General features: G+C 43.1%; 2 protein-coding genes across 4 annotated transcripts in view; one reads left to right on the top strand and one right to left on the bottom strand.

Moving 5' to 3' along the window:
* The window catches only part of LOC130604423 (proline-rich protein 2-like), a 7,047-nt gene extending 3,008 nt beyond the window's left edge, over positions 1-4,039 (bottom strand). Inside the window, exon 1 of the mRNA XM_057418931.1 lies at positions 3,656-4,039. Within this exon, the coding sequence (XP_057274914.1) occupies positions 3,656-4,039 (384 nt within the window). The remainder of the gene's footprint in view (positions 1-3,655) is intronic.
* The window catches only part of DEGS2 (delta 4-desaturase, sphingolipid 2), a 26,612-nt gene extending 2,391 nt beyond the window's left edge, over positions 1-24,221 (top strand). The window contains exons 2-4 of one of the 3 annotated variants that reach the window (XM_057418937.1): positions 1,625-1,724; positions 16,935-17,677; positions 24,049-24,221. In XM_057418937.1, the coding sequence (XP_057274920.1) occupies positions 16,961-17,677; positions 24,049-24,192 (861 nt within the window). In that variant the 5' untranslated portion in view covers positions 1,625-1,724; positions 16,935-16,960 and the 3' untranslated portion in view covers positions 24,193-24,221. Of the gene's footprint in view, positions 1-1,624; positions 1,725-5,049; positions 5,090-7,563; positions 7,671-16,934; positions 17,678-24,048 lie in introns of those variants that run through there. The other 2 variants (XM_057418936.1, XM_057418935.1) reach the window with 2 other exon arrangements.

Genomic DNA, 24,221 nt, shown 5'->3' with positions numbered 1-24,221 from the left:
CTTTTCACAGTCATCATCTACAGCCTCCTCTTTTGCCTCCAATGGGGTCAACATACCCTTTTCCCAATTTGTTTCACTCAGCCATTCAAATCCACTGATTTGGAAATTTCTGATACCCCATTTTTTTCTTCTCATTCTCACATAATTTGCCTGATGTTTGAGCAGAAAGATTAGCCCTTCTATTGTAAATCTACACCAATAAACTGAACTGATAATACTTACTTATCTAGTTAAATATGTGTCATGAATAGCTTTAAAGGTGCTTTTGCTCTTTCATAAAGAAGACCAGATATAGAGTCACTTAATGGAGGAAAAGAAAATCAGTAGTTTATAATAAGTTGCTCTCTTCTTAACACCTGTTAAAAACCTAGGTAAGACAAATCAAGAAGTTCTGCCAATTTAGGACATTAGGTTTTCCTTCTGCATCTAGAATGGCTTATTAATCAATTAAAATGGGAGAGATCTTGAAGAAAAAATACAAAAATCTCAGAAAATCTAAAGTAGGATTTCCAGTGCCATTAAGGCAATTCACTAATAAAGATGTTAATTAGCTATGCCACCCTTTCCCAGAGTCCTTGTCCTAGCTCTTTGCAGCTCTGTAAGAAATGCAGTTTTAAATTTACCTTTGTAGTCCTCTATAATTTAGCCTCCTTATCTGCAGCTGATCTAATATAGCTACCACCATGCCTGGCATTTATGGCCCACTAGCTTCTACCACAGATGTCCCCGTCCTCTCTCCTCAGACTGCTAGTTAAACATGAGGGAAATCCCTGATCCCAATTTATGTATGGACTCCTACAGAACACGTTTAAAGGTTCATTATGAGCGTAAGGTCCTGCTTGCTGAACATGCCTAGGAACAAGCAATGAATTCTGTGTGCACCTCTTTTTCTCTTTCTTTCCCTGGTGCTTTTAATATTGTTTTCTTTGCTGTACCACATCCTACTTCAGATTCCCCTCCTAAAAATAAACGAAGCAGCTAACAAACCTACACCAACCAATTTGCTGAGATTTATTGCGTTTGTCGTCTGCTTGCATCTTTGAGCACAGCAAGGAAGGGCTTTCTCTCATCTGTAATCTTGCAGAGGGAGGGAGATAGAGCTTGCACTGCCACCATTCCAAACTAATTTCCAAGTTATGGTCACTTGTCAACCCAGTCTCATTGAACAGGTTTTGTTGTAAGGACAAGATCATGTAATTTGTCTTTCTTACTGTATGAAAGAATACATGAATCAGTGGGCCTAATCCTTGCCCCAGAAACATTTAACCCTTTAATTGTGCGTGGAAAATACAAATAATTAGTATTGAGTTGTAAAGCTGATGATCAAAAATGTAGGTTTTCTCCTCCATTCCTGATTTGATGGTTGAGGATATGAAAATACTCTTCAAAAAATCCTCAGCCTTCTTAAACTTATCAGCATAGGATGTGTGTGGTCATCTGAATAGGTTGTATCTTGTAAATCATGGACAACACAAGATGCAGAAGCTTCTGGGAAATAATACATCATCATACATGAAATCATGACAGCATAGGCAATATGTGTGCATTTGTATCCTAACTGCTCATTCTGCATGCTGGGAGCAAACCTACAGCTCTCATCCATATAATTTATGTTGTCTTACAGACTTCCTAGCCCTCTTCCTGCATGTGTGTTTGCTTGGGTTATGGATGCCAGACATGATGCTGGGAAGTGCAGAGCTCTGAGCTTCCATTAAAGTCACCAGGTATTGATAGATCCCAGTAGCACTGAGAAAGAAATACCCCTAGAGTTCATATTACATTTTAAAAGAAAAATAAATCTTGGATTGAAATGAATAAGGGTAAATAGTTGGAAATAAATAAGATCTATAAATTGCTGCAGTCTCAGTGAAAGCCCAAGGGCAAGTATGCTTTTCTTAACTTATCTAGATTTTCTAAGCAGTAATAGACACTGTGACTCAGTTTTCTCTGATAGTTTGTTAAAATCTGAGTATAAAAACTCATACTCCTTGGGTGTAGGCAAAGCTGATCAATATTTTTTTCTAGAGTGCTTATAATAGAAGGATTTATAACCCAAACTTATTGGTGGAAATATTGTAATTTTACTTCATGGTTTTATAGTCAAATCCTAGTCCATTCTGGAGGGACTGTATGTGTTACTACAATATAAATGAGGGCTAAAAATATTTCTCCTGAGCAAAAAACAGAGACTGTATGACACAATCTATACATTTAGCACAGTTTGTTATCAAAGTTGTTCTCCAGCTGTTCCCTGCAGCGGGAATTCCTCCCGTACTCCCATCCACACATGCATACACATAGGCACAACCAGCCATTTTCAAGTGGCTTTTTTTTCCCTCTAAGCTCTGACTTCAAGAGATTGAACAAAGGCCCTCTCATAACCCTGTGTCACTCCTATTGTCAGAGTGAGCTCAGCAGCACTGAAATGAATCAGGTTTTAAGTGTATTGGGTTGAAACCTGAGTGTCAGGAAGGGCGTTTGAAAGAGGAGATCTGCTCTGGTTAACTGTCTCCTAGAAAGAACTGCGGTACCTTTGGTGAGTGGCAGCATGGGGTTCTAGAGGAGAGATTCATCAATGCTTAGAGGGGGAGGAGAGAAACCCAGTGTTAATCTGATGTCTTTCTTCACAGGACTGACATCCTTTCATAAACCTGACACTCTGTATCAAAAGGGAAGCCCTTAGATTCTCATGTTTGGATAATCAATTACAAGTGTTGCTACTTTTTGTATATAGCATTTTTGCCGTGGGAGTCTAGTTAATACACTCCGTTCAGGTATTTGTACTAGGATGCTCATAAAACTGTTCCTGACATGCCAAGATTGCAGGGAGTGTAGGGTAAGCTACTCATGGGATAAGTACTTCTCGTGTGTAAAAGCAAATACGTATCATGGTAGAAAGCAATTGCAAACGCTTTGAACAATATAAACCACTCTGTGGAATAACTTACATTCCAGAAAGATTGTGATTCTTTGAAAAAGCTAAGAAGCATCAGAGTAAAATGTAACATCAGAAAAAAATATTTTTGTAGAAAAGGAAATTGTTTCCGTTTGAATTTTCTGAAGTGGTCCTGAACACATTTGGTATTTGGTCATTAATTGCAGAAGGCCTACATCTGCTAAACTTCAGTTGAATGGGGCTTTGATCAGTCTGGCCTAGTGGTAGGTGTCTCTCTTTTTGGCAGGGAGTTGGAACTATTTGATTTTTAAGGTCTCTTCCAACCTGAATCATCCTATGATTTTAAAATTCCTTAAGCACGTATTTCTAAAGGAGATGAGAACACCTGAGTGCAACCAACTCACATCTATTGCTCCCGTGAGGTTAGCCCTTCATCAGCTGTAGTCTCCCCTTTTGCTAGCTTCCGTTGCATCCACAGGACAACGAGACTTGCTGGAATAAAAAAAAACGCATAGCTGTAGCAGGCGAAGCACGCACAGCATTACTACTCATGGCCCGGAGGTGATTCCTAGGGGATTCACCTCCAGGATCCCGCACACGCAGAACCCCCGCGTGGTCCCCCCGGGTCGGGAAAGATGCTCTTGCGCGAACCGTGGGGTGAGGGCAGTGCAGGGCGCGGCAGGCTAGGGCGCGGCAGCGCAGCCCAGCCCAGCCCAGCCCAGCCCAGCCCAGCCCAGCCCAGCCCGGCCCAGCCCGCACCTTGCCTGCCAGTTGCTCGCTCCCCTTCGGAGCGGGGCTCCGCCGCCGCTGGGCGCGCCCGCGCCCGACGAGACGCTGCAGTGGCGGCGGGGGCCGGCAGGGGGCAGCCTGCGCTCGCTGTCGCCGTTGGGCGGGGCGTTGGCCTCTCCGCGTTAGCGCCGATCCCGGCCGCGGGAGGGTGTCTCTAGGCGCGGCACAAGGCGGCGGCCACGCTCCGGGCTCGGGCCTGGCGGAGGGCGACCGCTGTGCGCGCCGCAGTGCGGAGCTGGGTGACAGCAAGGGACGGCAGCGGTGAGCTGGTGGCGTAGGGAGCTGTTTCTGCCTTGGAACCTCGCCTCTCATTCTGGGAGCTCCCGGGCAGAGACGCCGTGCCCCAGCCTGCATCCTGCAGGATTCGTTGAGTGCGGGGCAAATGTGGCTTAGTGAGAGCCGGCATGAAAGGTCCGTGTCGCTACCGGGCGGGTTACATATAACAGAACTAAATGTATCTAACAACTTATACTGGCAACAGGAAACATCTTCCTCCCCCTAAGATTCCGTAAAGCCTTTGTTCTGGCGTCACGTTATTCCAGTGGAAAGAGAAAGGCAGAACTGGCCAGGGAAGGGCCAGCACAGGTAAGAGGGGCATCAGAAGATACAACTTGTTGGCAAATTATTTCCCCTGAGTGAACTCTGGTGGGAGTGTATGTTGATGACGTGGCTCGCTGACAAATTCCGCTGCCTATGAAAAATTGACTTTGTGCAGTAGAGTACATCACGCTGTAAATGTCGCTAGTTACATCAACACAGAGCATGACACCAATTTGAAATGACTGCAGGATGTTTTCTAAACATGTGAACATACAGCTATGTTTTCTTCACGTAATCAATTATGAAGGCAGGTGCAATTTATACAGGCAGAGAAGAAGCTAAGTAATGTAAGAACTGAAAATACAAGCTCGTCATCAGACATGGAGCTCTTTATTCTAGAGGGAGAAATAGTTACTTGGAGACAAAATTGCCAAACAACTTTGTTTTACTTCCAGAGCATTAACTTTAACAAAGTTTAATCTCTGGCAACCAGAAGAATAGGAGTTAAGGCCTGCACACCAGGGCAGAATTAAGATGCCTCAAACTCCAAGCCTGCTTTTTGGGCTGGCAATAGCCACTGGGAAATGTGCGGGTGTTCCTGCTGTATTTACTGCGTCACCTGTTCTTTTAATAAGTGGAAGGAGGAAGTTGCCAGGTTGCGTACAGAAATACATTCCTGCTGGAAGCCAGCTGGTGGAAAGCCACCTTTGGGTGGGGAAACATGAGTTTGCCTGGCCATGTGGAAGAGAGGACCAGGAGTCTTGTTTTAGAGCTGCAGATTGTAGGTCATGTCCTCAGTGCAGCAAAGGATTTTTGTCTTTTTTTTTTTTTTTACCATGGAAATTGCCAGCTGGGATGCTGAAGGTGAGCATGATGTGTACTTGAAACGAGGTAGATGAGATATTTGATGGTACACACCATAGTGTCAGCAGTTGTGCTCCTTTTGTTGAGCATGTTAGGAATTTCACTCAGGTAGGCTTCCCATACAGACAGAAATCCTGAACTAGTATAGGAAATTGCTGAAGAAAGGAAGGCTACAGCTGGGAGAGCATGTATGAAGCACATTTGAATTGCCATAAAGTGTAGTGAGTATATGAACCTGTGGAGTTCACTGTCAGCATTCATTAAAAGGGCAAATATTGCCAGGTGACATTAAAATACCCCTTCTTTTTCCTTTGTGAATGATTGTAAGCCTGTTTGCACTTTACTAGCATGCTATAAAACTAAGGATGCTAAATGGTCAGAGCTGAATGATAGTTCTTCCAACTCTAGAAAGTGGTCTACAGCCAGCATTTCTCATTTGTCTGGCATTCACAATTACTCTGAAATTAGTATGATTTGTTTGGCTTATTACAGAAAAATAAAGCACGAAATTCTATTCTCAAAAAGAGATGGCAACTCACTGGAGACAGAAAAGCTTTCTCTTCTTCTGATGTGGTTGGGCTGAGGCTATAGTAATAAGCTACATGAAGACAATGCCATTGCCTGCAAAGGAGATACTTAACTTTCCATGCGTAACTTACCATATGCAATAGCACTAGCCTATTGGATAAACTTCTGGGGATTAAGTCGTATTTGTGTTCTTTGTAACTGCATGGACTTCGCCACTAATTTGGTTTTTTAGTCACCTTGAGCACTCCTGAGCAGGAAGTGACAGAAAGGTGTCATCACATTCATGTTGTCATTGGCTTCTCCTCCGAAACTGTCAACAAGCCAAAACATTTGAGCCAATTAAAGGTTTAGGCTGAGATACCCTAATTCATTCCTTATAGAGACATGCAATAACCTTAACTTGGGTTAACAGTCCATTAACTGGGTTGGGCCCTGCAACTTTATGGGAGAACATCAACCTTATGCTGGAGCAGAGGTGAAGAAACCACTGTACTTACAGAGAGCTGACCTTTAAAAGAAAAGTGGTTAAACTCCTGCTCTGGGTAAAGCTGCTTACATTTACCCCATACTCCTTCCGCTGAACCTGCTTTGGACATTTAAGCATTCAAGGGTTCGTATTTAGACCATTTCAGGAAAAAAAAAAAAAATAGAAAAAGAAAGAAGGCTCCAAATATTTTCTAGCAGTCAAGAGGGAGGGTTTGGGGCTTGGGGTTGTTTTTTGGTTAGTGGTTTTAAACCCATATCATTTTATGTGACTGTGCTACCAAGACATCTTAAATATCTAAACTAGGCTAAAGTAAGAGGTGACAGTATTGCCAGTGTTTGCCATTTATTGCTGAAAAATACTCACATTTCACATTTGCAAGGCTGCATTTTTGCCCCTTTTCACTTCCAGGTGTGATAGACATTGGTAAGGGTAAGAGAGTAGGGAGGGGGCTAAAGAGATTCATAATGAAGCAAAATGAAACAAAGTTGTCTTCAGAGCATGGAGCTGACCCAAATGGGATGTTGTCGGTGGCAGGAATAATGATTAAGGATAGCAAACACTGCCGATGGACTGTGGGTCAGGTATGGGCTTGCAAAAGAGCATAGTGGGAACAAGAGCTACACTTTAATTTTGGGTTGGGTGTGTGGGGAAACATCACCATGTAACTCTTTGTGAATCAGAGAGGTTAAAGGGGTTAGAAAGCTTGCTTTGGTTTTTAAGGTTAGCCAGTCCTTTGCCTGGCTTTGTTACCAAGGGATTTCCTCCTTCTTCAGCCACGATGGTGCTGGGCCTGGGAAATGCGCCACAGACTCCCAGGAGGGAAGCGTGACCCAGCCAAAGGCTGGATGCTACTGGAACAGCTCACACAGGATTTGTCAGAGGGCCAAGGAAATGTGTGTCAGGCGTCGGTCATTTTTGCACTGTCCCAGGTCTTCCACCCCTGGGAAGAGCTGACATGACTGGTCTTCGCCCTAAGTTATGTTCTGCTTAGGGCTGTGGTGTTGGATTTATGGCATTTGGACTACACTTGTTTTCCAAAAGTCTTGTCTGGAAGTGCCCGGGGACCAGTCTGCACTGCTGGTGATGCCTGGCTGGCTGAGTCTCCCCCAGGAGGGGAAAGCTGCGGTGGCTATGTTGAGCTCCAGTGGGCACCACGGTGTTGGCAGCAGCATGATAGGTATCCTGCTGCTCTGCAAACCACCCCGCACTCCTCGCTCTGCTGCCTTCGGAGCCCGCACGGCACGGAGAATCTCGGTTGAGCGTCCTCTGCCCTCCCCCCCGAGCCAGTCCTGAGGCAGCCCCGATCCTCGCACACCCGAGCGCAGACGCGCCTCTGCCCCCGCGGCCGCCCCGTCGCGGCGCAGTGCCGGTGCTCGCCGGAGGCGAGAGGCAGCCGGCAGGGCGGAGGCAGACGGCGGGCGGAGCAGCTCCTCCGCTGGTCGCGGAGCTAAAAGAGCAGCGCGGAGCGGAGCGCAGCGGAAACCATGGGAAACCGTGTCACCCGCGAGGACTTCGAGTGGGTCTACACGGAACAGCCCCACACGCAGCGCAGGAAGGAGATATTGGGTACGTCGAGGGGCTCGGAAGCGGCCGCCGTCGCGGCTGGCGGCCGGGTTGGATTGCAGCCCTGGAAGGGGAGGCGCGGGCGGAGCTGGGGGTCCAGCGCGGGTTTTTCCAGGTCGGTGCTGAGGGCGGCTCGGGGCACTGGCTAGACTGTGGAGAGGGAGGGCTGCAGCTCGGTGGGCTCGGAGGGGTGCTTTCCCCGCGGGTGCTGCTCTTCCAAGCTCTCCCGACGCCGCCTCACCTTACGGAGGCAGCGGAGCGGAGCAGCGAGGGCACTGGCGGCTGGACGACGTCCTGCTGCACCCGGCTGGCTCCCGGCGGGGTGACACTGCGGGGCGACCCACCGCACCTGCGGCCGCTGCTGCGACCACCCTCCCCGCGCTTCCCCCTGGGCTGCCGGCCCAGCTCCCCGGTCTGCGCGGAGAGCGGCTGGAGCACCCCACAGGCAGGGTTCCCCGATGTCTTGGTAGTGCAATAAAACAAATGACGTGGGTGAATGTTTGCTAGAGAAAGTGCCCGCCGCTCATCAGAGGTGAGGTACTCTCCTATTTCCACCTTGTACACACAGGGATTAACTGTGCGCATGAATGCGTTGGGTTGGGAGGTTTTCACTATTGGGTTGAGGCTTTCCTGAAGATCATTTCTGAGAACTAATAATTCAGAATTGTTGCAGAGCATTGTTGCATATCTCCTGAAAATACATTTTTGACTTTTTATTAATAAAGATTTGTTTTTCTTCTGTTTTTATTTGGGTTGTTTACTTGGGTTTTGTCTTTCCTCTAATGAGTAGGATAAACTTTTAAAAGATCTTTTCTAAAGGAAGGCACCAGAGCCTGTGACTGAGGTGCTGCACAGGACCCATGATAATTAGGGGTATTTTTTTAACTCCCCACAATCTAGTAGATTAACCCAGGATTAATTCAAATTACAAAAACATTTCCATGGTGGATTCTCCTGGTCCAGATTTGAGTTACATCCAGGAAAATTATAATTATTTTACTATGCAATCATGATAGAGAGTCAAATGATGTAATTATATAAGATGATGCTTCTTGGCATTATGCTACTCACCTTTCCAGTCAAAGGAGCTATGTTTCAGTGAGCTATGGGTGGGGATGTGTATGGTGGGTCTCTCTCCTTGCTAATCTTTTGCTTTCCTATCTTGTTATAGAGTGGGGACTGCAAACCATGATGAAGTTGTATTGTAAAGAAGGGCTGTAGTGGTTGGACTCCTTTACCCTTACTGCAGCAAACTGTTTTTGAGATCTTTCAACTGCATACTTACAGAGGTTTTGCCCCCACTATCTTTGGGTTTAGAATGAGCAACCGGAATCAAGGTCCATCTCCTTCCTCACAGCCTCCATCCCAGCTGTGGGAGCAGAAGGAAAGGCATAAAGACATATAACATGGAAAGAGACATGGAAGATGTGAGCAGAAAAATCTGTATCTGCCTCTGACGAGGCAGAATGGATCATGAAATTAGTGTCACGAATACCAAATTGTTACTGAAAGTTATTGAAATGATCATGACATTGCATGTAATATTGGTATAATGATCATCACTGCATCATCCAAAGCCTGAGGGTCAGCAAACCTGTGGAATTTAGAGTATGAATTTGCCAAAGTGTTTAGTGTCTGTTGAGCTGGAGTGCACTGTAAGAATCCTACATGCATATGAACAAATATCTACAATTGTCCATGTGCTGTGTATGTTTCCGTATATCGCAATGCCTTGGGGACAGCATTCCACACTGGTAAAGGAAGTATTTCCCTCCCAATAGGTTAATGATTTAGTTGCTAGGCTTGTTTTCTGTTTAGGCTGCAGCTTTTTAAAATGTCGTTCTCTCTCAGGCATGGCTACTTGATTTAAATGCAAATGGAATTTATCCATTAGGAAAGAAATATGGGCAAACACATAAGGCAGTTTCTTTCTACATAAGTGGTCTTTCCTTGAGCAAAGTTGAATGTTGCTACAGAGCAACTGAGAGATAGTAATTGTCCATCACGAAGTTGTATGTCCTGGCTTGAGAGTTAGTAGCCCAGGTGTCTATAAGAGTTTTGTAGTTAGTGACAATATGTTTGAATGATAAATCTGTGAATCCAGTCCTCTTACTATGGCCAGGAACACTTTTACTAGTTCAGGTTGCTCAAAGTCCTGTCTAACCTGGCCTTGAACACTTCCAGGAATGGGACATCCACAGCTTCTCTGGAAAACCTGTTCCCTTTGGGCAGCAGAGCTATGAACTGTGTATGTCAACTGGGCTGACTGGCAGCTAGCTTGTGGCAGGATGTTTTGCACTAGATGAACCTATTAGGGATGTGATTCCTAATGGCAATAATTATATCATCAAACAGATCAACATTTTGTGCAAGGGAGAGGTGATACTTTCTTATCTCTTTGTAGTATCTTCTTCTTAGACTCTAGGTATTAAAATGTAGCTTATGCTTGGTACTGTTTGGGTGCCAGCTGCTTCTAAGTTACAGTGGAGATCTCTTGCCAAGCTGGCACTTCTCTCCTGATCAGGTTATTCATGTTCCTGAACATGTTATTCATGCTTTTCAGTTTATGAAATGGAATTGTTTTGTTGCTGTTCTCTCACCCTCTTGTTTGTGAAAAGCCTATTACTGTCTTGTGTCAGGGCTAAGATGTGTGCAGCATTGAAGTTAGCTGTGTTAGGGAAAAACCTGGTAAAAACTAACCTGATGGAAGAAAGATTTTTCATCAGGATCTGCTTAGCCTTGCTATATAGTTATACAAATGCTATTAGAGGTAGGTATATCAAAGGGTATAACATAGAGAGGATAACTACTTCTAGTGTAGAAATAAGTAGTAGTGGAAGTAGAATTTCTACTTTAGTGGTGGTAAGGATCTGTTGGATTCAAACACTTAGAGAACTATGGACTTGCAGCAGGAAGTGTTGGTGGTTTTTTGGTCTTGAGAGCAGATGAAAAAATCATTGCTCAGATGCTGGTAATACAATAAGCACACAATGAATGGTCATTTCACCTGCAAACAGTTTTCAAAATACAAGCAATGGAAAGAATTGCATCTCATTTATGCTGTGGATTTGATCTAGCTTTTTAAAATTACTGTAGGTTGGTCAGAAAATGCCTTGCCTCACAGGATCCTTAGGGAAGCGCTGTTTGCTGCTGAGGATGAGGGCTGAATCAGTGCTGTGCAAAGAGCATCCAAAGATGATCTAACATCCAAGAATAATTATTAATTATATAATTGGGGTTTTGACAAGTTATTTTAGAGTGGAAATGGTGCAAATGTTTTATATGAGCTTTATCCTGTAGAAGGGCTGAGATGTTAGTCTATGGGGGGAGGAGTTAGAACAACTGAAAAAAAACCAAATTTTATTTTAGCATTTAGCTGATTTGAATATAGTAGCTTCCAGCTCTGTTCGCTTATCTAGAAATTAGTCTGCTGTTTCTACCAGCTGACTCTTCTGTTGCATATTTAAACTTATTTATGAAAATTCTGATAAACTGAACATACCAAAATGGGCAAGATGTCTATCTCCTTAGCTTAAATCAAAGCTTTTAATTACAGACGCTTCTGGTAAAGAAACTGAGTTTGTTTCCCCTTTATGTTGCAGTATGTGGGCACAGTGCTGCCATTGATGTGCATGTTTTCTGATGAGCACATTCAGAATAGCTGCTCTTTCATCGCTTATGCCAATTTCCTGTGGGGATCACCTCTAAAATATATCACATGAGCAGAAAGTCACTGTTTTAGGCACTTGTAGTCTTCTGCTGAAAACGTATCAAATACAGTTGAGGGCTTCAGCTTACACCATGCTGCAGGTTTTTGTTTCAGAGGAAGCTGGAAGCCCTCTTTTAGCTTTCCCTACATCCCTTTGCTCTGAATCTGCTAATAAACAAGTGTAAACAAACAGGTCATAGCTGCTGTCATAGTGATGTGCTGACACCATCCATCTCTGTTGTCACCAGCCATGTGGCACTGTTGCAGTGCATTGCCTCTGGTGGCCACTTCTGTGTAACCCAGCTCCCTTGGACCAGCTAGCACAAAGTGATTTAGGAGCTTGTAGGTGGCAAATACAAAATTAGGATCCTCATCCTTTCACAGTGGATATATAAAACTTTAGTATGGTTAGTTGGGCCAAAAAGGTTTCTTAATAGTTTGCATAATAAAGCAGGCAGGAAATTATGCAAAGCCAGAATCTTTTGTCATGCACATTGTCCTTTGCGTGTGTCCTGGCTTACGTATGGTTTGATTTAATCATAGAATAGTTTGGGTTGAAAGGGACTTTTAAAGGTCATCTAGTCTAACCCTCCCTGCAGTAAGCAGGGACATTTTCAACTAAATCAGAGCTAAGAGCCCTGTCAAACCTGACCTTGGATATTTCCAGGGATGGGGCATCAACCACCTCTCTGGGCAACCTGTCCCAGTGTTTCATCACCCTCATAAAAAAAACTTTCCTCCTTATATCTAGTCTAAATCTACCCTCTTTTAGTTTTAAACCATTAACCCTTGTCATACTGATACAGGACCTACTAAAAATTTGGCCCCATCTTTCTTATAAGCTCCTTTTAAGTATACTGTAAGGCTGCAGTAAGGTCGCTCTGAAGCTTTCTTTTCCCCAGGCTGAACAACACCAACTCACCTCGTCTCCATAGGAGAGGTGCTCCAGCCCTCTGATAATTTTTATGACCCTTCTCTGGATCCACTCCAACAGGTTCATATCTTTCCTGTGCTGAGGACTCAGGTGTGCTGTGCTGTTTAGGAACATGTTTATGAGTTGAGCTGCTAAAACACAAAACACTGTCATGTCAGCAAACTGACTTCTTTTGTTTTGTTTATTTTGGTACAAATACCAGCTCCAGCATAGGGCATGACACAGTAAAGCTAATATCTTGTGCCCGTTGTCTCTTATTTGTTCTGGCAGGGACTTAGAGTTGACAGAACATGGTCCAGGGCAGCAGTATCACAAGAATCCCCACACCCCTTTCTTTATAACAGGCCTTCTAAAATTCTTATACTGAGTACTATCTCCACTTGGACTATACCTGTATACTGCACTTGTGGTCAAAATAAGGGAAGATGAGAAAATGAAACTTCTTCTCTTGTTACTACTAGCTTCTCATGGATGCAGGCAGGGCTGTGGCTCTTTTAAACCTCCATTACCCCTGTGTTTGTGGACAGCTCCTGTTCTTGCCCACATCCAAATCCAATGTATGTCAAAATGTGAGAACTAAACATGTGGTGTCACATCAATGAGAAATTGTGTCTGGTGCCATCGCTGAGGTCTAACTGGGTCTCTCCTGAGTCATTCTAGGAACACGTCAGTAGGAACAGAGGGTGAGTGAGGGTTCAGAATAAGATACTTCCTGTCTCCTGAGGAGGAGGAACACAAGGACCTAGCAGCTGATGGCTTCTCGAGGAAGAATTACTCCAGTCCTAGCTGAGGGTCAGCGTAGGGCTATGGTGAGCGCTCCTGGATCTCCAAAGAGGACCATCAAGGTAAAAAATACGTAGTCAGAGTAACCTGTCAGCAGTGTTTCAGAGGGAAGCATGGCTCTAGAAAAATGACTGATGCTTACACACAACAGTGGTGTGCTCTCTGTGAAATGCTAATTCAGTAAATGAGTTGTTTCAGAATCATGAGTGACTCTGAAAATATTCTTGCAGCATTCGTTGTCTCTTGACTGCTGTTCTTTCATCCACACTGTTGTACAAATGCGAAATGCTGTCTTTCATTGTCATGGTACAGACATGTTATGGTATAGAGACCATGGAGCTGGCTGGGCAGAATTATTAAGTACATCTACCCACTATACTAAAGTGCTTGCACTGCATTTGCAGTGTGCTGACCTCGGAGACAGAAAAGTCACGCTTCTGCACTGCTGTACATCTACACCAGTATCCCCATCCTCTCAATTACATAAAGGCTCAGTCTGGACAACTAGAGGCAGCACATGTGGATAAGCTATCCGCCACATGGAGCTAAGAGTCTTTCTCAATAAGCTGCAGGCTGGAAAACATGCTGTGGAGTCAACAGAGTAGTTGGAGCTGTTCTGGTTCCATTTCCCTCTACCTCCTATTCCTGTGCCCCTTCATGCCATAATTACACATAATGAAGAGCTCAATACAGATTACATTTTATGCCCATCATCATGCATTATCCCTGACCCAGTGCTTGTTGGGAAGCAATGGACTCTGGTCATATAGTTGATCATTTTTGTAATGGAAAAGTACTGAGGAAGACCAATATGGAAGCAATTCAGGAAAGAGCAGCATGATGAAAATCTCTGCTCATATGCAGTGTGAAAGTTTTGCAGTTTCAAGAGTAGGTGTCTGTTTACTTTTCTAAGTGCAATGTGTAGGAGATGAAGGTGGTCTTTAATGTGTAGCTACCACAGGTCTGATAGTCCTTTATGACTCCTGGTTCAGCACTGCACAGTAGCCCTGTGTCTTCTCTGTTACATTTGGGATGTGCAGATGGATGATGTCTGGTTTGAGCAGCATCTACAGACACTTGTCTCAGCAGTCTTACAGGGTTACCCAGGTTCTTCAGCTGCAAGTGCTCTATCTTGCCTTACTAGCATTGCTTCAGCTTACTGCAAGGAATGAACATGAGGGAAAAATGAGATGCATATTGATGTCACATTTTTGTGTCATCATGTTATATATAAACCGCAGTCATTAGGATCACTTAATCTGACATTAAATATGTCTTGCTGAAGAGTATGTGGCCTCAAGTTTTGAAAGGGTCAGCATTCAACATTTTGCATGTGAAGTGCTCCTGAACCAAAAGGTCTACCTACTAGCAGGCTACTCTACCAGTGGGGGTTTTAGCCTCCTGTGAGCCAAGCAGACCTAGCTCTCCTAGCTCCCTGAGGTTCCCCCATGCCACGGAAACAGGAAGGGTTTATCAGTATTAATGATAAACAGACACAGTCTTGTGGTTTAACCAGTATGCAAAAATTTACTGCTGGAGAGGAGTTAATAATGTGTTGAATTTAACATTAAACCCTGTCAAGTTACTTAATAGCTGTCACCTGTGATAAATGCAGCCTACCTGCACTGCCGCTTTCAGGCACTGTTGCTGCTGGTTGGCAGTCACTGCTCTGAAACCTCTTAAATCTAATCTGCAGTCCTTGTTAGCTGCAACAGAGAGAGATAGGTTGAAAACTTTAATTTTCCTCAAACTACAATGTAAAGCATCTCTTAGTCATTTCCTTATCCCATTCAAACAATATATATTTTTTTGTTTGGTCAAAGTGGCCTCAATTTGACCAGGCTGAGGAACAGATTTAGTTGGTTTACCTTTCTTCATCCCTTCTGGTGACTGCAGTAACTTATCTCCACCAACCACATGACTGAAAATTTGAGGTGGTTTAATTTATTAAAGGGTTTTCCTGGTGTCAGACAGATGCGCCCAAGCAGGACACTAAGCTTCACAAAATTCTATTTCTGTAACAGATTTTCTGGCCAGGTCATTATATCAAGTTATTCTCTAGAGTGGATAGACCAACAGTTAGTGTAAAATTTTGGTACTTGTGTAGGTACCAGACAGCAACTTCTAGTATGTTAGCATTCCTGGTGTGAAAACCATAGTTTCAAAAACTGCAAACCCAAGGACAAAACCAAAACAGCAAAATAAAAACTATGGGCTTTCCAGAGATTTTTATTGAAAACCTTTCCCACCACTTAGGGTAATAGCTCTCTTGCTTGAATACTCCTCATGGTGATTTTTGCCCCTTGTCCTCACAAGAGGAAAAATTAAGAATATCTCTTTTTTCATCATCTTCCACAGCATTTGTATCATCTTTATTGCATCTAACCTTTGTCAAGCTGGGCTGAAGTGGGCCAGAAGGCTCAAAATTTGTTGGAAGCATGAGCAGAGCATGACCACATCAACGTTTCCTTAAGTAGTGTTTCATGTCTCTGATGAAGCACCTGCAGACTTGTCAGGGTTCACTTCTATAAACAACCTTCTCTGAGTCTGCCACTGAGTACCTGCCACTGCCTGCAAGGTCACATGAAGTTATGTGTATCATCTCCAGTGTTTGTAGTATATACAGCTGCATAGATGAAAATCATAATAATCCAATTTTATTGCATTGATACCATACTGTTACAGTCAGATGATATTCTCTATCATAAAATCCATAAAAGTTTTCTAGTTGTAAAATTTGCCCTTCAAATTTACACGAACACTAACCTCAGGGTTCAGAGTGAGTGACTTGTCCTACAGTCTTATCTGTGTAAGCTGTAATTACTGAGAAATGCAGAGTATGAGTTAAAGGAGGGAGGCCAATAGGTGCCTAAAGGCCATAAAACAGTGGAAAAATTCAGGTGTACGTTAATAGTGGAAGTGAGAAGTATGGGTTTGTAAAGAAGAGACCCGAAACAATGGACAGCACCTGGAAGATAAACTGCACTTCTGAGTATTTTCTTTTTCTTAAAAGGCTAAACAAATAGCCAGTAGAACCACAGATCAGTAACGTGGTCTTGTCCTGGCGCAAGTCAAGCCAAGCCGTGTCTCTCTGATACTGTATTGTAGCTTTTGTGAAGCTGCATGGAGCTGTTGCACTCTATGTGACTTTCATGCCTGGTTTTGGTATGTGACTTGGGAACAAGCTAATGAATGAGAACAGAGAAAAATGTTCTGTCTTACAAATTCCTGATTATTTTGCTGACTTTCTTGTGTTGTTACCATGTGTAAGGAGTTGTACATGCTGTAAGCACTGGTGAACACTCAAATACTTAGGAATTTTATTTTTTTTTAATGCTACATTTGTCATCTAACCACAGAGCAAAACCTGACAAGCCTGTTGCTCAGCCTTATTTCTCTGCTGTACATCTGAAGCAACAGTGTGAAAAGGGCTACAAAGAGAGCAGTTGTATCCCTTTGTGGAATATAGCACCTGGGCTAGGCAAAATATAAAAGGAAATAAAAAACTTACAGAAGGTGTTTCTTAGAGCTTAAACCTGATGGGTTTGGCATATTAATACTCACCATTCTGAAGGCACATATTGACCATCAGAGTAGTTTTTTTATGTGACTCTATACGTTTATATTTAATAATATCAACCACAATTGGACATGATGCTGAAAGTGGGAATAGAGGCCATACATTAGTAAAATTTTCACTGTAGTGGCAATTCCACTTTGGAATAGCCATTTGATAAATCTAGGGCCTCAAACAGAGGGTGATGAAAATAGAGAGCCCAGTGGTGATTACGTATACCTGACTGTGATCTAATGAGATATTTCTCTTCATATTTCCCTTTAGCAAAGTATCCAGAAATCAAGACTCTCATGGGACCAGATCCACACTTAAAGTGGATTGTATCTGGAATGGTTTTCCTGCAGTTTCTAGCATGCTACCTGGTAAAAGACTTATCTTGGAAATGGATTTTTTTCTGGGCTTATGCTTTTGGGGGTTGCATCAACCACTCACTGACCCTAGCCATCCATGATATTTCGCACAACGTCGCCTTTGGGAATAAGCAGACCAAATGGAACCGATGGTTTGCAATCTTTGCCAACTTGCCTATTGGCATCCCTTATTCTGCTTCCTTCAAGAAATACCACATCGACCATCATCGGTATCTTGGTGGGGACAGCCTGGATGTGGACATTCCCACAGACTTTGAAGGATGGTTTTTCTGTACGCCGCTTCGGAAACTGCTTTGGCTTTTCTTCCAGCCTCTGTTCTACAGTCTGAGACCACTGTATGTGAACCCCAAAGCAATTACACAGATGGAAATTTTTAATGCTCTTGCCCAGTTTTCCATAGACCTTATAATTTATTACCTTTGGGGGCTCAAACCTATTATTTATTTAATAGCAGGTTCAATTCTTTGCATGGGTTTACATCCCATTTCTGGACACTTCATAGCTGAACACTACATGTTCTTAAAAGGGTATGAGACATACTCTTATTATGGACCTCTGAACTGGCTCACCTTTAATGTAGGCTACCACATGGAGCATCATGACTTCCCCAGCATTCCCGGATGCAGATTGCCAATGGTGAGTATGGCATGAGCACAAGTGAATTGGATTTTTGTAAAAGCTGCTAAACTGTCTCAAAGAAATCACTCCAAATCATAGCAATGGATCAGTTTTGAAAAGAAAAAAAAATTTTGTTTTTCATTTTTTTCTAATTCTTCCATTTCAAGCAGGAGATTGAGAGAAATGGCTACCAAACTGCTGTAATATTTAGTTTCATTTATGGAAACAAGAACATCTGAGCCTTACCGGTCTTGAGGAATACTTCTTGATAAAACCCTCCAACAACGCTCTAAATTTCTCAGTTTTCTTCCTTTAGCCACTAGCTTTTATCTCTTGGAAAGTTTAAAGGCCCAGCTAAAGGAAGGCAGGTGGCAATTACTACTTGAAATTTGTCTAACGATCAATCTGCTAATTATATTGCTTGATTAACATCAAACAAAAGTCTTTCTATATTTGAGATGACGTAAGTATTGGGGCATGTTCTAGCCTGACACAAATAGCACTAGAAAATAAAGCCCCGCTCTACATGACTTGTTTTAGCTCTGCTGCCCCCCCCCAGAAACTGAGGGTGATCTGTCATTCGGAAAGTGCTGCGTCTTTCCTCTTTTGAAAGTCAAGCCACTTTTTATTTATGTTTTATCAGTTGTGGGAATCAAATTTGCAAAGCCCAGGTGTCTAGGAATGGTTTTCAATCTGCCTCCAGGTACGTAGCTGCTCTTCTGGGTTTTAATATGAGGGTTCCTGAACACGTGCTCACAGTGTTAGAGGTACGTGACTTCAAAGTATTACTCCTACATACAAATCCTCTGGCGTAGTAGGAAGGAAACATCTTCTGTTGCTGGTCCGATGCAAAGTTGGGGGCTACATCCTTATGAGGTGGAGATAGAGCTGAGGAATCTGAAGTTCAGGAGCTGTGACCTCTTGCTCCTGTGTAACACGTGCAACTTTTATGATGGTATGTCCAGGCAAACCCTGATTTATGGTTCAATGTAACAGAAACACTGTCTGAGAGGAGATTTAAAGCAAGAGGAGATTTTCTTGTGGTGTATAAGAGTGTGGGGAGCCCCCATATAGCCTGTAGTTCTGTTTTACTGCTGGAAGTCTGTCCTGAAGAAGCTGGCCATTCTTGGCAGGGTTCAGAGCAGCTGGTAAAGCAGCCCACGTTCACATGTGAAGTTCTCCTGACAGGCACTCCCATTGCTGATACACCCGATAGCTCAGTGGGGAAGTGCCTGAGCTTAGCTTTAGTTTGAAATGTTCAAACTTGTTAGATAGGCTTAGATACTTAAATTACTGAAATGTAAATAGAAGAAAAAGTTAGCTCTGTATCTTATACAAGGGAGGTGAGTGACTAATTGAACTTTCTGGGACTGTTGCTCCAGACCTGATTGAGACCTGCAAAGCTCTTCCCCACCTACCGCACAAACAGTTCAGCCTAATTCCTTGAGGCAGTGTAGCAGCTGGAAGTGTCTGCCCTCCTGTCTGAAGAGGAAAGAGTTATTAGTTGAATTTGATGGGCTCATGTTCATGTTTTTCTCACTCTCGGGCAACTAGGACTTGCACTGCTGGTGGAGGAGATATCAGGCTTGTTAATCATTGTTGTCTGTCTGAACTATATGAAAAACTGAGTCTTTCACGAGTGATCAATCACAAGTTTGAATGTATTAGGAAGTGAAAATCCTTTGGCAAACAGTTACTGAAAAGAATCCTTTGTCCACTAAAACAAGTTGTTTTTTTTTTTTTTGCCTCGAAATGAGAAGAATTTAGGGACTGTAGTGATAAGACAAGGGGTAACAGGTTCAAACTTAAACAGGGGAAGTTTAGACTGGATATAAGGAAGAAATTCTTTACTGTAAGGGTGGTGAGGCACTGGAATGGGTTGCCCAGGGAAGCTGTGAATGCTCCATCCCTGGCAGTGTTCAAGGCCAGGTTGGACAGAGCCTTGGGTGACATGGTTTAGTGTGAGGTGTCCCTGCCCATGGCCAGAGGGGTTGGAACTGGATGACCTTAAGGCCCTTTCCAACCCTATCTATTCTGTGATTCTATAAAGAAAAAATCTCTGCCTCTGGTGGAAGGACATAAGGGAACAGATTCTCTCTGGAGAGCTTTAAGGTTTGAACTCCACTGCAGGTAGGGGTAGAATCCTCCCCTTGCTCTCCTCTGCTTAACCTCCCAGCAAATTCCTCACTCAACAGAAGTGCATTTTTTTCAGATCTAGTCTCTTACACACTTCAAATAGCTGAATTGTGAAATATGGCTGACCTTTAAATCTACATATTTTAATTTTTAATAATTGGCAAGTGAAAAGTGAAATAAAGATCTTTATTTAGTTCCTACAGGATTGAGAGCAGGGGAAAAAGAGGATCAGAGAATAACTGGATCTTGGAAACTAACTGGCTCTTCTGCTTGCTTATCAGAAAAGTAAATTCAGTTTTGTCCTTTGTTACAGGCGTGTCATTCAGAATGTTCTGAGTAATGTGTTTGCCACTGGAAAGACCTTTGAAAGAGGAAGAGTTAGGCTGTGCTATAAACTTACAGATATTAAGGATGAATGACATAAGGGTGCAGTAAGAACTTGTCCCACTAGTGTAAGAGAGATTATGCAAAAGACCATGAACTTTAACATTACAATGAAGGACCTGCTGTAAAAAAAAACAAACCCTAGGACGGGATCAGTCTTTTCATGAAGGCTTATAATTATAAAACATTGCATTGCTTATGAAATGGGTAAAAGAGCCATTCTTCATTATCTGGAGGATTGAATATATTTATCAGAGAGGGGACAGGTGGAGGAGAAACTCAGTACTTGTCCTACAAACTGCAATAAAAACTGCAGCATTACCAGGGGCAAACTAGTTACTCATTAAGCTTGTGGGAAAAGACATGGTATGCAACCAGATTTATTAGACAGACAAGACTGGAAAACATGGTAGATGTGCTGGTTTTGAATTGCAGATTGCCTTAACCCTGTGATGGCCAGGAAGGCTAGCTTGAGTGCTCCAGGGCTGGTCAAGGACTATAGAATAAGCTTCTGTAATGTGCTTTCTAGCATTCTAAAAAAACTTTTTCAGTCTTGTCGTAAGGATCTCTAGTTTATGTATAGGTCCAGGACAAAGGGTCTATAACAGCTGTGGTGATTACTAGGTCGCATTTAACTTTTGCACCTACCAGATACAATGGTGTTGGATTGGAGTCCTGTTCCTGGGCTCTACAAGCACAAAAGCAGAAGAAAACTTTCAGTCTAAAAGATGTGATTTCTTACCTACCACCTTGATCTGTTTTAAGAGAAGCCTAAAGATACCAGATGCCAAGTGCCTGATAAACTTCTTGCAGATTTTGAGATCTCTTGTTATCCTTGCATGGACCCTCTCCAAAGCAATATGGAGAGCTTGATGGGGAAGTCAGGATCAGAATTTAGGAATACTTTGTCACAGTGCAATCCTCTTTGAGACTATCTCTAATCTGGCTGCAAAACTCGCAATACGGAAACTGCAGTTTTTATACTGCACCCAGAATGCAACATGGAGGATGACTCTTTCAGCCTCAAACATACTTAATAAATTTAGTTAAATGTTGTATTTAAAAGGGAATCTGCATTTAAACATAATTACTGTCTTCCCACCCCCAGATTTTATGGTAGGTATGGAGGAGATGATAATTTTGTTTTACATATGGAGATGCTGAAAGAAATTATAATAGATGAGCTGGTTTTGTTGTGAAACTTCTGCACAGATTCATTGTAAAAGAGAAGCCATTTCAAAAATTCTTTCCTGCCATGTGATAGCAAAATGGGAACATGCATGTAACACACTTCCTTGTCTTTTCCAGAAGAAAACCCTTATTTTCCATTTTCCCGATTCCTCTGTCGCAAATATTTTACTGTAGTTTACCTTCTCCTCTCTGTTGTTTCAGTGCATCCCATACAACTGCCCTGCCCAGAGCACAGGGACCTTCCCAATGGTGGAAGTGCTGCCTGCTTTCCTGCACAAGGTGCTGCTGGGCACAAAGCCAAGCAAAGCAAAGAATCACTTCATGTAGGTGTGAATCACTGTCCCATGGCTGATCTAGGGTGACACACTCCAGTGCAAGTCTCTGATTATCTCTTGTGGTTTCCATACTGACCTTCTCAGCCAGAATGATCTGCCACCATACGCTGCAGGAAGATGCTAAACAGATACACTTCGTGAACAAGCAACTCTTCTGCCAGCTGATGCTGAAGCAGGCTGCCTGCTTCCAGAATATGATGTGTATGAGCTTCAAAATTCACTGCTGATTATTCTTATTAATCATCTTACTTATGAAATCACACCTGTATTCTAGGTGTCCATTTTAAATTCATAATGCAACTGCAGAATATGTGTATGGAATATATTTAAGTTCAATTTTCCAGACCTGTATGTTGTGTCCACCTGAGCTTTTCAGCACTATGCCTAGACTATATTGCTGCTCGTGTTTGCTGAAAACACAGAAGCTACTGGGTTGAACATAGATGGGCTGTTTACTGGCCACTTCTTGGAGCCCTTTATTTCCTGCTTCATCACTGGGGTAATTTTTAGTTAGCCTTTAGTGCCAGAGGGCACAGCTGTTCCCTGAAGCATTGTTCCTAGGAGCTGAATTGTTTTTTGTTAATCTCCAGCCATCTGCTTCCAAGGGGCAATACAGAAAGACTTTCTGAAGCCCTCATAGCCATCAGTCTAACATGATCAAGAGCTCTGCAGATAACTAGCTGAGAAAATGTGTCTGCTTCAGAGCATTGTTTCTGTGAGCAAGAAAAAGCTCTGGAGGGGAATGGTAGACTTGTTAAATGAACTTGGCTAGTATGGATGAGGGCTAAATTACTGTTGCAAGTCAAAATTCAGGCAGAACTTCTAAAATGGAGGTAGGAGGGAAGGTCTGTAAGCAGCAGTGTGCTGGGAATGACCATGTCAGAGCCGGAGTGAAGCTTTTGGGGCTGGGTATCTGAAACTCCCTCTGTGTTTGCAGCAGGCCTTAGTAGTGGCTTTCATTCAAGGGAGTCAAGGGAGCTTACAGACCTTCCCTTGAAAGTAGGATATAGGGAATTATTAGAAAGTTGGAGGTATTCAGTGAAAGGCAGAATACAACCAGACCTGAACTGAATCTTCTGCCTCCAACAGAGCATCACCATGCCATGAGCACAGGGAATGCTTAGGGGCTGAGGTAACAAGGTAAAAGATCTTAATGAAACTTGTATGTTACCAAACTATCTCACAGAGAAGTGTCTCCTAGGAAGCTGAATTAATGAGGTAACTATCAGTGAACCATACTGACTTATAATTTAACTTTTGCTGGGATTCTTACCTTTTTATAGTCAAAATGCTGTGTTAAGATTTCACTGTTACAGCTCAGATGCTGATGAGACTCTCCTCCTGGATGACAATTGTAACCCTTTTGCTCTTCACTGGAAACCTATGCTGTGCTCAGCATAGCTGGCTTTAAAATTCTGCAGAGTTTTTAAAGAGAGGAGTCATGCTGTCCAGCAAGACAAACTACTCTAGAATAGAGCTGTGTGTCTGGGAGGTGGAGCTGCAGTAAAACCATGCCCAAGCAGTTTATGTGCAAGTGTACAATAGTTAGCAGACTTTGCTGCTTCGTAAGTGTGTTCAGAAAGCAGAGCATCTAGCTAGAGCAGGAACTACTGACAACTTGGGAATCCTCATAGTTCCCTGAACCTGCCAGGTCTGAAACCTCTTTGTCTTCTGGTTCCAGCCTTACTCCTCATACAAGTGCCGCCCCCAATGGTGCACAACGATTCTCTGATGGCAACAGTCCTAAGGCTTGGGGATTTGTAAAAGGGATGAAATTTTATTAGACTTTTGACCTAATAATGAATCTTGCAGCATTTTTAACACCAGGCTGAGGGGGACAGACCACCCTTGCAATTTCCTCTGCCTGCTGGAGGAACCCATCTCTCAGATTTGAAACACACTAGCAGAATCAAGATAAAAAAGCCCTGAAGTGCAGGTCAGGCTGTGTCTGGTATTTTCTCAATTGGTATTTCTCTCCTACCCAGAACCCTCCGAAGACAAGCATTATGAGTGGTGAACAGGGCTTTAAATACAGGTTGGTTCTCAGTCATTTATAAAGTGGATTAGGCATTTTATTGTGGAGATCACTCCGCCACCAAAATGAGACAAAATAGCTCTGACTGAAAGCAGTGATCCATCATCTTTCAAATTCTGACATTGTGAGGCAAAGTTTACATCAGAAATCTGCTAAGAAGTATCTAAATGTGTTGGCTGAACTTCAGAAGCTCACAAGCAGTTAACAAGTAACTTCAGGTTAAGGCTGTGCTATCAGATCTAAATGCAAGGACTGAAACACACCTGACACTGCAGCTAAATAGATCTTTCTCTCTCTTCTTCTTCCAGGTGAAGAAGATTGCAGCAGAATATTATGATAACCTTCCACATCACCAGTCCTGGATTCGGGTTCTGTGGGACTTCGTTTTTGATGACACAATTGGTCCTTATTCAAGGGTTAAGAGACTGTGCAAGCTGGCAAAAGAAAGCTAACAGACTAGCTCTGCCAGCTGCATTGGTGT

Source organism: Pezoporus wallicus, unplaced genomic scaffold (genome assembly GCF_028554395.1).
Source record: "Pezoporus wallicus isolate ANWC-B61680 ecotype Strahan unplaced genomic scaffold, APGP_CSIRO_Pwel_v1 contig_7066, whole genome shotgun sequence".
Taxonomy (NCBI): Eukaryota; Metazoa; Chordata; class Aves; order Psittaciformes; family Psittacidae; genus Pezoporus; species Pezoporus wallicus.
This window is presented reverse-complemented; position numbering and strand designations above follow the sequence as displayed.